The sequence below is a fragment of the Platalea leucorodia genome, assembly GCF_965183815.1.
Source record: "Platalea leucorodia genome assembly, chromosome: 3".
NCBI lineage: Eukaryota > Metazoa > Chordata > Aves > Pelecaniformes > Threskiornithidae > Platalea > Platalea leucorodia.
This window is the reverse complement of record NC_138825.1, coordinates 27,479,338-27,492,529: the sequence shown is the minus strand read 5'-3', so window position 1 is coordinate 27,492,529 and position 13,192 is coordinate 27,479,338. Positions and strand designations below refer to the sequence as shown.

The window sequence follows — 13,192 nt, the reverse complement described above, 5'->3', positions numbered from 1 at the left end:
TTAACTGTGGTGTTGGCCAGCATGGAAACTGTTGGTGTCATTTGAAAATCCATTCTGAAACTTTATTCCAGTATTAGCTACAATAGTTCTCAGGATATTTTTCGTTGTTGTTATAAATAGATCCATTTAAACAGCACATGGACAAAGAATTTGAAGAAAAAGAAGTAGAAAAAATGCCTACGCTTCCTAAAACTTCAAGTCAAAGCAAGGTAACAGCGTTCTGTAGCCATACAGAGTTCCTAAAGATGCCTAGATTAAAATAACACTTTTTTAATACAGGTGAAGTAGATTCATAATTGTTCTTATTAGCTGTTGGCACTAGAATTGTCAAGGTTTTGTCACTGTGTTGTTGCTGAAGTGTTTTCTTCTTCACTTAGTGCCGAGCGAGTGTTGAAATCTAAAGTCTGCTGTTAAATAGGCATATGGCGACACATCTGAAAAACATAGCTTCAGAGTTTGATCTGTAGTCCCAAACCCACAGGTTTAGTACTCTTGGCACTGGGTAGGAACAGGACTGGTTTCCAAGTGGTAACAGCACAACGTGCTCTGCAACTGAACTGGTGAGGTGACCATGACCAGCCTCAAAAGTACTCGTGATGCACTTTCACGTTCTTGCTTCAAGATGGCTGCATCTCTGTACACGTTTACAAGCTAGTAAAGGGGAATTTAATACTTAATACTGGAAATGATAGGTGAATTACAGCACCAGAAAACCACCTCGTTGCTTGAGCGAGAATAGTGGTTTTCAAAATACTCATTTTTAGACAAACCTTTGCTTCCTAACTTTTTCGCATCTGATTTTGTTTTGGAGGGTTGCCTTGCATTCTGGTCAGCCATATGCTGGGTGACATTCATTGGAAGATATCCAATGGTTAGTCAGTCAGAGAGAAAGCTGCGATTTTTAAATTTTATTTTATTTTTTTCTTTTTTTTGGAATATGGTGGCCAAAAATACCAGTGCCACCTGAAGCAATGCATGATATATCTTTGCTTAACTTAGTGTAGCTACTTTACAGAGATCGATAGGGACAACTTGCAGAAGGCTTAGAGTTTTCCCCTACAGCGCTGATAGCTTTTGCCCTCGAAATCAGACTGACTCCCAACAAGATTGCATTTAGCGACTGATTCACAACGTCTGGGTTTAGTCACTAATGGGGTTTTGTTTTCATCTTTAAACAAAGTACGTACCTCAGTGCGGCTGATCTATAAGCGTAGTCGGACTCCAGGGTTCTCATCTTGTCCCTGGTTTGTGCCACTGATTTGCTGGGTGGGATAGGCAGAAATGATCCTTCCTCTTCCTCGGTTTTCTCCTCTGTAAAATGAGGACAGTTATAGACACATCACTGCAAAATACATTCAGATCTACTGAGCTCAAGTTTGTTATTATTTACCCTGGTAGACTCTAAGGAAGAGATTGTGCATTGAAAAAAAGGTTTCGACTTTGTATTATGAAAAGATATTTCTCAAATTTCATGAACTTGATTAAACTGCCAACTGTGGTGATGTGCTTTTAAGTGTACTAAGTTTGGTACATATGACTCCTCTTTGTTTGTTTGTTTGGTTTCAGTGGCCAAGGCTGGGCCAACTAACTTTTTCTTCCACTTTGGAGAAACATAAAACTTTGAAAGCAGACAAAGAAGTTGATGTGAAACAGCTTTATCTTCACAAGCCTTTAGAATCCACTTGGCCAAAAGTGAATAAACAATTTCTGTCCTCAGTGAACAAACCAAGCGATCCCTTTTTTACCCCGTTACAAAGAGAGCTGTTCTGTATCATGAATACGTACCGGGACTTGTTCTATCCAGAAAGAAATGCTTTAACAAATGGAGAAGAAATCCGACACGCTTACTGCTTGCATGCTTTGAACCATATTCTGAAGGCAAATGCCCAGGTGCTCAGTAACAATGCCAAACGAAGAGACCAGAAGCCAGGGACTGACAATGATGACTACAGGGATCAGGGGCTCACTAGACCTAAGGTAAGAGAGCTTCGTTAGTGTGATTCCCCCATCCCCACCCGGGCTGTCTGGTCAGGCTGCGTAAACATCCTGGCACATTATCCAGAAGTGTTTCTGTTGCTGCGCTCTCAGGTGACACGTTCCTGGGCCTGGGCCTTTCCACATCCCTTTATCGTGTCTGGAAGTTGTCTGCCGTGGTCACGGCAAATACCCTGCGAGACGCAGGCAGCACGGGGTTGTCGGTCAGCCTGTTTCTGTGCTGAGCCATGCGTTTGACTTCTCTTTGTCTTTGTCCCCCTGTCACTACAGACTGACACGTCACCTTTTCCTGCTTCCATTTCTAAATCTACCGGTACAGAAAGGTGCCTCCGCATTGGTTTTCAGTGTTAGTGCAGGTAGTGTAGGCTGTCACCCAGTGTGGGATGTCCCAGAAAATTTTTTTGTCCTTAGGCGCTTGTAAGGACTTGCCTGCATGGAAAGGTCTTTCTGTACCTGGGAGACCTCAGAGAATCCCAGTCCCGTCATCAAGGCCACCTGTCATAGTTGGTGGAGCAGGCTTCAAACCAAGGCTCCCTGGATTCACAGCATCTTCTAGTTGATAGCCAGGTGGATTCAGCTAGGGCTAGCCTGTCACTGGTGGTGCCAGTTACCCGTTGCACAGTTCCAAAGTTTGGTTTCAGCGTTTGCTGCACATCTGGCAAAAGCCTTTGGTTGCTGTGTGGACTCCCCAGTTAGGTATTTATGTTTCAGAGTGCTGTGCAGAGGCTATTGCCAGCCATCCAGGAGCCAGCCATTGACCCTGTCTGGGTGTTGTGGGAGTTCTTGCCTGCTTGGGGGGTAGGGAGAACAGGAGAATGTGCTTAGTTTTCAGTTCCCCTGTTATGGTACCCTGGGTGTGAGGTGGGGAACCAAGCTGAGCCAGTACCTGTTCATAAGCACACTGAACTCATGGTTCCCCACTGAGGTGGGGAACCAAACTGGGCCAGTACCTGTTCATGAGCAGACTGTGTCCCAGCGCATCCTCCCTCCTTGCTACGTGTCAGAATTGGTTTGATTGCTGGGATGGCCCATGACGGCAGATCTAAGTCAAAAAAAACCATACAGTTAACTGTGAATGTTCATGGTTTATGGGTTATTCTGTTGTAACTACGCAGGTACTGATGATAGTGCCCTTCAGGGAATGTGCTTTGCGAATTGTGCATATTTTCATCAGTCTTCTTGAAGTGAATGACAAAAGAAAAATAGATGTAAGTAATAAAAAGCGCTTCAAAGGGGAGTTTGGCTCTGACCCAGAAGAGAAGCCCCCCAACCTGAAAAGACCTGAAGATTATGAAGCCGTCTTTGCTGGCAACATTGATGACCACTTCAGAATTGGTAATGACCTACTGAACAGATGATTTTTAGCTTGTAAAGAACTAAGAAGTAACAAGTTCTTCCTAAATGTCTAGGAGCTATCAGGGCTGGAAGTTCTGGTGAGACTCTAGGCTCTCTGGTATTCATGCTGGTTTTGCACTGGCAACCCGGATTTTTCTGAAAATCTTTCTTGCCTTGCCAGAACTTAAAAAGGAAGAGAAAATACAAAAGTAGTGATTTTCACATCAGGTTCGGAATCACTTAAAATGCAATGATTGCTTTATTGTAGCAGGGCTGCCCACACCTCATTTTAAAGAGGATAGCCTTGATTATGCAGCAAAGTCTTTCATGTTATTAAAAAAAAATTTTTGGGCTTTAATCAGCCTATTCACAAAGTCTCTTCTAATCAGTAATGGTTGGAACAAAATTAAAGCTCAGTGCTGAGCGAAGCAGTTTTCTGCTGTGCCGCCCATGGCTTTCATGGAAGCAGAGGGGTAGCCAGCAAATAGGACTGTTGGACAAGCAGCAAATCTGAGACTGTTTCATAATATTGTAATCTCATGCTGTTTCAGTAACTCAGTATGCGGAGAATTAGCTAGTGGCATGGTTCCTGGAGCTGCCATGATGAGTAGGCAGTTTTTCTAACTTAACTTGACAGATCAGAGGCTTTTGAAATTATTGCCCCTTGAAAGATAAATTGGCATCCCGAGAGATTTAATGATACAGTGGAAGATGCAAGCAGGTCCCACTCAGTCTTTCTTCCTTCCCCAGTGAATATCTCTCTGGCTGAGAGCATCTCACTTTCAGTAGCGTAATAATTTTCCTTTCAGTCCTCTCCCATACCACAGTCTGCTTGATCTACTTACTAAGTGGGAAGAAATGCTTGAAGAAACTTTCAGTGCTGTTACTTGCAGAAGCAAATCACAGAAGCAGAATAATTATTCTTTCTTACTGTGCCTCACACCCTGTTACTTCTGCACAAAGATGTAATTTAAAGCACATTGGTTATGCCTTACTAAAACAACCCGTATACATTTTTAAACAGAAAAAGACATGATGTTGTTAAACTGTGTATATGCTGTGACAAGTGGTATCTTCTTCCTGGAAATTCAACCAATTGTGCCTGCCTTTTTTTTTTTTTTTCCATTTTTATCGTTGGGTTAAAGTAGATAGCGGGAGGCGTCCCTGTTGCTGGCCGTGTGAAATTCTCGCACGTGCCTTCAGCTGTGCCCGGGATAGCTGGCTTCACGCAGAGAGGGAGAGAAGTTGCAGAGACACCTTTGTTGGGCAGACTGTAGTGGGTGGTTTGAATATGGTCCGGACTACCTGGATTTTTTAGATCCGAAAACTGTGGGTCCTAGCAATGTTGCCATGTAGTTACGACACAGGTAACAAACTCCTTTGATTCCTTCCTTTTCCTTTCTTTAACATGAGGGGTGATGCATAAGCTAGGTCGGCACGTACACCGCAACACGCGGTGCGAGAAGCAGTGCCAGGGAAGGTGCAAGACTGGCGACTCTGTCAGTCATCGTAACATGAAGAACCTTTTCATTTGCGTTTTAGTAGCAATTCTTGTGGCCCTGTGAATAAAGGCAGTTTATAGTCAAGAGGTCCACACTGAATCTTTTACGACAGATTAAGGTAAAAGTTACTATACTACCTAATGGTGGAGACCAAAGTCTAGGATTTAGGGAGAAAGTAGTTAATAATTTCTGCTTCTTTTTTTTTTTTCCTTAAGTTCTTCAGCCCCCTCATCCCCCTTTTTTAGCAGAAAATCACAAAAAATATGTTTCAGTTAAAAAATGTTGTCTAGGCTCTGAAAAAGCTGGAAAAAAGTACTACTGAAAGAGTTTGCCAAACTTCATGAAAATCTGCCAAATGCTTGTCAAATGGGAGCGGGGGGGTAAGCACTTTTCAGGGAAAGAAGAGTTTGAGGCAGATTGGTTTTGTCCAGCTATAATCATTATTATGTGTTAAGGGAGAGGAAATGTAGGAGGTGCTGTTGCAGAGCCTGCTGGAAGAAAATGGTTGATACTTGACCTTCACTAAGAAATTGCTGTTGGTTGTTGTCGGACAGGAGTTGCGATTCTTCAGAAGAGTATGAGACTCTATGCACCATTTTACTCATCGGATATCATCATTGCCTCTCCCCTGGGTATGAGGACTATTATTGGCGCAGAGGGGGAGAAGAAGAGAGATTTTGATTTTCTATCATCAATAGAAATTCTCATAATTGATCAAGCAGATATTTACCTGATGCAGAATTGGGAACACGTTCTGGTGCGTTTTCCGTATGTATTCATTTTTGTGTTGTACTGTGTCTCGTTAGTCTGATATAACTTAGTTTTGGCAGTGAGCAGTGTTGCTAGTTTTTACTGACTTGATTCCAGATGTGTACGCTTGTTCCTTTTTCTCCCTCCACCCTGATATTTTCCTTATGCTAAGAATATTCTTTCTACAGATTTTGGTAGTATTCAGCACCTCTTCTCTATAAATCTTAGTATTTGGTGCTTTAGTGGCGTATTTCATCAGACAGTTTTTTGGACAGTTTTAATTATCTTGCAGGATGAGATAATGATGATGCCTTTAATCACATCTGGGAGAAAATATGCCTGCTGTCTGACTGCTCAGTGTCTCAGATTGCAGCCGTGTGAGGAATCTGTACAACCTAAATCAGGTTCCTCCAGAAAGCAGTAGGAGCTGGTGCTTGTCTCCACTGACTGTAGGGATACCAAGCATTAGTCACGTCCAAAGTTAAACAGTATGAAGATTTTCCTGTATGTGTAATGAAAATACTGCTCTGGGATTGTGGCTTGCATGCAGTAGTACCCATGCTTTTTGGCTTTTGGTTAATAGACGTTTTCAAGGTTGAAAGGTTGGATTTTTTCCCCACATAGAAACACCTTTGAGATACCTGGGCCGTGCATTTTGACAGCATGATGTTACTGTACGTTTTGAATGAGCCCAGACTGTGTCTTGTTTCCTGGGGAGTCCCAGGAAAGGCACGTCAGCCTACACGCTATCCAGAGCAGCAGTCCTGGGGACCGTTTCCTGGTTTTCCCTTTGGGCGCGACTGCCTGCCGTGCAGCGGCAGCGATGCCAGTCCTAGGCATCATTCAGTGAGGCCAAAATGAAGCGAATTTCTTCACGTGCACCCAGACTCTCCCTGAACGCGATGGGAACTGCACTTGGGCTTCTTTTAGCTCAGAAACCTTGGGCCCATTGACGTTAATACAAACAAACAACTCCATTAGACTCGCCTCGTGGGAGAAGATTGGAAGCAAAGGTTATTGTTACTGATGGTAGCTTTCAGTTCTGTGGCATGAAATCAAGTAAATTACTCTTGCTATGGTCAATAAATTCCAGACAGTTGTGCCTTGGGAGATCACTGCTGTTTTATATTCTGTGCCGTCTTGCTCGTCCCTGCCCACTTTCTCGCTGCGGTTAAGGCTCGTGCAGCTTGGGTGCAGGGGTGTCAGTCAGTAGCGATGTGTTTCCATCTCTCTGTGTAGCACCTGATGAAGCACATTAACCTGCTGCCCCTGGATTCCCACGGGGTAGACTTTTCCCGAGTGCGGATGCTGAATCTCAATAACTGGTCCAAGTACTACCGCCAGACGCTGCTCTTCAGCGCTCTTCAGGATCCCCAGATTAACTTTGTCTTCAACAAACACTGCTTCAATTACATGGGGCAGGTGAGTTCACAGAGGAGCTGAAAGCCTTCTTTTAAATGCTGGCTTAAGGGAGGGGGAGAGGAACAGAAAACCCAACGCGTGGAAAAATTCCATAACTCAGTTGTAGAAAGACTGTCTGTATGCCAGTCATTTCCATTACCCAAGTATTTCGGTCTGAGTCTTTGTGACGCTGCATGACAATTTCTAATGCTGTGCCAGAGGCGTGAAGAACTACTCTTCTTGCGATGATATATTTGATCCTTTTCTTTCATGGGTAGCTGTTTCATGTCAGAAATCAGACTTTGTTTTTTCTTAATTTGACACATGCAAGTTATCTTGTTTTATTTGTTTTCTTGTTAAATGGAGGGTTCACCTGCTTCCTTTCCCCCCTCCCCCCCCCCCCCCCCACTGTATAAGAAACACAAACTGCTATTACTTTGAAAGAAACAGGAAAAGTAAAAACCTTAGTTGTTCATCTCAAGTCTATGGAAGTCAGAGCATAAGCAGTGGTCATGCATATTTAACAGATCTGCTGTGTGTATACGTGAATGTAGTTTTGTATTAGAGCTTTCTTAAAAAGAGGCTTGCGCACTGCTTGCAGATGTGAGTTATCAGCAGAAAGCTGTCTGGAGCGTGGCTGCCTTTGAAATGCTGCTTCCCTAACGTCCTACTTTCTTCTCGCAGGTGGCCGTCCGCAACGTACCGCTCAGTGGCTCCATTAGCCACGTTGTGGTCCAGCTTCCTCATGTTTTTCGGAGGCTAGACGCTGAAAATTTAACTTCTGTAATCGATACAAGGTACTCCGTGTTCCAGGCTATTTTGCTGTGCCTTAATGACTGCAATTTCAGATTTAGTTGCGCATACCGTTCCCTGCAGAGCACAAAGTGATTTCCTCACAGAAGTACGCCTTCGTTAGTCTTCCGATGCAGGCTAGGCTCTGCACAGGTGGAGGGGAATACTGAACTTCTTGCCAAAGGCACTGGAGAATAAAGTCTGGGAAAGGAATACCAGTCTCTACCGTAACTGTGTAGTATTGATAAAGCCTTTGCCTTTTGTCTTCTACACATGTGGAAATCCTATGAAGTTAAAGAAGGAAAAATGTAGTCAAAATCTTCTGTAGTCTCTTCTGTCTGATGATATTCCTGTTTGAGGTCGTATCAGTATTGGAAAGCTAAATGTTAACTCTGGTTAAAACGTATTTATTTTCTTAACTCAGGTTTCAGTTTTTCATCGATAAAGTTTTGCCCGAGTACCGCGATGCCATCATGTCACACACGCTCATTTATGTTCCATCCTATTTTGACTACGTGCGTCTTCGAAATTACTTCAAGAAAGAGGACCTGAATTTTACTCACATTTGTGAATACACTAAAAAGGCTGGCGTCTGCAGAGCAAGACGGTTCTTTCTCAAGGGAGAGAAGCAGTTTTTATTGTTCACTGAGCGCTTCCACTTTTACAAAAGGTGAATTGTGAACCGAGTTTTCCTTTGAGTTGCATGTGTGCTGTTTTGGAAGTAGAGTCTGACCTTAATCATAGATGGGCTATATTGCTTTTTTTAATCTGTTGGATCTCCCTGAGGACTTCTTTGACTTGAAGTAAGACCTTTTCAGTTTGCTTTAAAATTTTTGCACATTGTCAGCAGTCCTTGCAGAGACTCCAGTACTTTGGTATGTGCGGGGCTTTATTCAGGAAGGTAAGTGGTGCCAGTTTCCACTGATGTCAGGACAGGATGATATAGCCTGCAAAATTGGATTCGTTGTGCCTTTTACTTGTGTTCATCTGTGCCACAATAATTACATAAAATTCTGGAACAGGGTAGGTAATTGGTTCAATAATGCAATACAGCAAGCTGAGGCCACCTGGAAAATTTGCTGCGTCCTGACTGGAGCTGTTTAGAAGTTCCTAATGCCACATTTTCTTCTATTAGCAGAAGATGTTTTGGCAAATATGAAAAATTTCATGAGGCTCAGTCTGATCAAGCTTTACTGTCTTAACACCCAAGCCAAAGAGGCTGAATACTGCAGAATTTGGTGGTCTGTGCTTTAGAGGAAGTCACAGTGCCTGGCAGTGTTAGACCTGCCCTCCCCCTGCCCCTAATTCCACATCTGTGTTAAGTTTAGCCTTCATGACACAGGGTTTGTAGAGTTGAGCTACAACCGATGTGCATTGAAGTTGATGGAAATTGGAAGAACGGAGATAGGATTGATGTTTTACCATTCACGCTTTGTAAAAACTGGCAAGAAAGTTACTTTTTTGTTTTTTTCCTACTACAGGTATACGATAAAAGGCATTAGGAACCTCATTTTTTATGAGTTACCAACCTACGCCCACTTCTACAGTGAGATTTGTAATATGATGAAGGCCACGGACAACGGAGTGGATGCTACTTGGACCTGTACTGTGCTGTACTCCAAGTATGATGCTCAGAAATTGGCTGCGGTGGTTGGCATAGATCGCACAGCTCAAATGCTACAGTCCAAGAAAAACGTGCACCTCTTTGTTACAGGAGAAAATGAATAAGTGATATTGCAGACTAGATGACTAGAAGGACCTGGATTTTACTCCTAATGCACTTTTTAATATTGCTTTTTAAAAAAGTATTAAACTTTTTACTCCCTTTTACTAAATATTCTGTGGAAATTGTTCATATAGTATTAAAATTTATGTTTCAGTACTCTGTCCAACAAGAAAGGATGTCATTCAGGAAAGCAGGGTTGGATGTTTCTTCTGTATAGAAATAAAATCAATCTAAAACTACGCTTCTTGTATATTGAAAAACTCGCTGGTATACTCCAAATAACTTTTGATTGGATTGCTTCACTTCATTTTCAGGCATAGCAAACTCACGTTCTTTTATCAAAGGCAACTTTTTCCTTTAATCTAGGGGAAGAAACGTGCCCAAGTATTTAATGCCGTCACCATTCTGCCAAGGCTATGTAAGGGAGGTGCAGGCGAAGCCTCTTCAAGAGAAGCGCGTTGCTGAATGGGAGTTGAACTGGCTTCAACTCGACAGTTGTGAGAATCCGTGAATGTGCTGGGGTAGGAGCTATGGGCTTGCATTTTTTCCTGAGTGACCTAAGTATCTCTGCCTCCTATTTCCAACAGCCCTCTGGCCGGTCAGTTTTACCAGGGATAAGTTTTTCCAAAGGAAACCAGATTTGCACTTGGTCGGCAGATGAGCCGAGGCCTGCCTAGCCCCAGGATAGGCCAAGCACTGTTGTGGAGCGCCAAACCAGGTGGTGCAGCTGTAAATGCCTGTGGTCTCCTCTCGCACGCCATGGGTGGGCCTTTGGTTGGTTTTTTTCTTTTGCTCTTAGTGGTTGCTTATGGTCATGGTGCTGCCTCTTCTTTCTTTTCTTCTCCTTCAGGAAGCTAAGCCTAACTTAAAAGGAGCTAAAAGTAGAGAGATCAGTTTTTGTAAACGTGCTAGGACTGCGGGAAGACGGTTCTGTGGAGGGGCAGGCGAGCCCAAACGCAAGAAGGAAGCATCCATCCTGTGATAAGCTTTGAGGGAATTCTTGTCTGGGAGGCTTAAGTAAACATACTAAAGTGAAATAAACTCCTTGAGTAAATGCATAGGCACATAATTTTAGCCAATTCTTTATCATATTATTCATTCCTGTATTTCTCAGAGGCTGTGAACTCAGGTCGTAATTGAAGTCCTGAAATCATTTAGTAGACATGCAAATCCAGGCAGTTTCTTGCCTTGCATTTTAAGTAATGATTTCTGTTAATTTTACGTACCTCTGCCATAGCACACGAGGATTAGGAGCCAGCCACAGCCACGTTCTCCTTGTGAACATCTGTCTGCTGTACAGCAGAGATGGCAGTAGCGGAAAACAAGGATTTTTCTTGTATGGCCTGGGCTCAATGTAGGAGAATTGTGGCTGTGCATATGAAAACAAGCACACAGAAGAGGATTAAGGAATTTTCTTTGGACACCGGATGCACTTAGCAGAGGTGAATAGCTGACCTCTGAGGAAGCTCAAGTGGGATAGCGACTTAGGGAGATAACACGATGCAGCGCAGCTGCTGTTTAAAGAAGCAGCAGGAGTTTTGTGCCAGAGCCGTAACTGTGCCCCTGTTGAAATTAATAGCAGAGTGCCTTGATGGGAGTAGGGCCAAATTGTAGTCAAACCCTCATCGTTTTTATATCGGCTATCTGGGTTTGTTCTTAAGGCAAACATACTTTGAAATTTGAAATGTGTATACCAATGTTACGTTTTCAATGTTGATTACTAATTGTAACGCGCTGTTTTCCAAAGTAGTGTATAAATGCCTCTTTGCTGCCTTCAGTTAGTGCTCTGGGACACAGGCACCAAGTTGATGTGTGATTGCCCTTAGAGAGCTCACACGTTGTTCCCACGCCTCGGGCGCTGGCCCACTTGATAGCAGAATTGCGGTGAACTGGGGAGAGGATTTGGTCTTGTTTAAAACTTTTCCTTTGCCCCATTTTTATCTTATTTTAACCAATTCCCTGGTGCAGTTCACGGCAGGGCTCTGCAAAGTGGTTTGTCCCGGAGTGGGCCCGAAGACGGGGAGTTACCGGGAGATGGCGAGCGCTGAGGTCAGAGTTTGGCCCAGCCTGGGTGCGTGTTTGCGGATACCAATGCTTCGCTTGCTGGGGCAACTGCTGGCTGCAAATGAGTTACTTAAGAACCCGGCTTATACAGCATTTTCCTGATGATCACGTGGCGTTCAGAGAGGTGGCTGAACCTAATGCATTCTTTTGGGTACTCTTAGTCAATTTTAGAAATGGAATATGTACATCTGGGGTTTTGGGTTGTTTTTTTTTTTTTTTTTTTAATTGTTCAACACTTCTAAAAAGTTCAAATTCTGACACAAATGGAACAAGAGACGTTAGTAAATACAATATTTTACCTTTTTTTACTTGACAGCATGCAATCTGGGCATGACAAGTTTTTTGCAACTTTTTCACAAGAGTGCCCCAACGATGAGTGAGTACTCGTCTTGAGGAAACAAATTTGAAACAAAATCCTGTTCATTTTGGTGTCAGCACCATACCTTTAAGGGGGTGGTGATGTTTCTTAAGAATCCTTTTTTGTCGACGTTTCAAGAGAGTCTCTGAGTACTGAAAATGAATCCTGTATTCTTTTTATTTGTGAAAGGCATTGTAACGCCGCGTATGAGTTGACTGCCTGGCATCAGGCAGGCGGCTTTCCAGTCAGCGGCTGCTAACGGGCGGTAGTGCTGCAGCAGTAGCAGCTAGCTTTTGGGAATTCAAACCCAAGGGTAAAAATAAACTGGGATTAAGATGTTAAACAAGAATTCCTTTTCAGCATCTGCCATCTCTCAGGAAATCCTAGTAACTGATGATGAAGAGAAAGACATACCCGTCTCTATAGGAAGACTGTTCTTCCAGCTAATGAGCTGATGTAGTAATGGCTCCTTTTTTCCCTAGTAAAACCTAATCAGGATAATAGGTTTGTTATGGTTTGTTGCTCCTTTCAAAGATGACAAACAGGCAATGTATTTTTTTTTTTCCCCGAAAATGTGTTTGCAGGATGAGAGCCAGCCTTCTGCTGGTGACTGTATTAACGTGGAGGAGGGAGGGATAGGTGACTTGGGGACAGTCTGTCTCCGGCGCTGGGGAGCTGCCTCCCGTAAGGAGGCAGGTTGTTAGTTTTGCAGCAGTCATTGGGAGACACGGGACGAATCACGTGAGCGAGAAACTGGAGCATTCTTGTTAACAACAGCAGAATTAACAATTACTTTACAGTTGTGCTGTCACAGGCTGCCAGGATTTCTCAGCTCCGCGTTAGTCACGCTCCCGTGGCCTCAGCCCCAGGAGCTCCTCTCCAGGGTCTGGGGTTGTTTTGGACTTGGTAGCCACGCGGGTCTGATGAGACAGTTTGCTTTGCAGGGGGGGTTCGGAAAGCCTGTCCACAAAAGCCTATGTGGATGTACGAGGGGGCTGTGCAAAGAGGGAGAGGGGTGAGAGCAAGTGGAGGACGGCAGTCCCTCCCAGCACAGAGCCTGCCGGCCTGCCCCACCGCTGTCCTGCCCGGCCGAGGGCTCCTCTCCTCGCCATATTGGCCAGTTCAGAGACCTCCTGCAGGTCCTATACTGGGAAGGAAGCAGGTGCCCCAGGGAAGGTCACTGGGATGAGGCTTCATCTTTTCCCCTCCCCAGAGATGCCAGGAGACCCTTAATCCCATAGAGAGGGTGGAGGTGCTGCTGCTACGCCG

At 43.9% G+C, this 13,192-nt stretch overlaps 1 protein-coding gene across 6 annotated transcripts in view; it reads left to right on the top strand.

Annotated features, from left to right (window-relative positions):
• The window catches only part of UTP25 (UTP25 small subunit processome component), a 34,115-nt gene extending 24,426 nt beyond the window's left edge, over positions 1-9,689 (top strand). The window contains exons 5-12 of one of the 6 annotated variants that reach the window (XM_082307561.1): positions 121-209; positions 1,567-1,977; positions 3,111-3,330; positions 5,387-5,589; positions 6,822-7,004; positions 7,668-7,780; positions 8,200-8,445; positions 9,257-9,689. In XM_082307561.1, coding sequence (XP_082163687.1) covers positions 121-209; positions 1,567-1,977; positions 3,111-3,330; positions 5,387-5,589; positions 6,822-7,004; positions 7,668-7,780; positions 8,200-8,445; positions 9,257-9,503 — 1,712 coding nt within the window. In that variant the 3' untranslated portion in view covers positions 9,504-9,689. Of the gene's footprint in view, positions 1-120; positions 210-1,566; positions 1,978-3,110; positions 3,331-4,472; positions 4,698-5,386; positions 5,601-6,821; positions 7,005-7,667; positions 7,781-8,199; positions 8,446-9,256 lie in introns of those variants that run through there. The other 5 variants (XM_082307562.1, XM_082307565.1, XM_082307563.1 and 2 more) reach the window with 5 other exon arrangements.
• Positions 9,690-13,192: the final 3,503 nt, after the last annotated feature.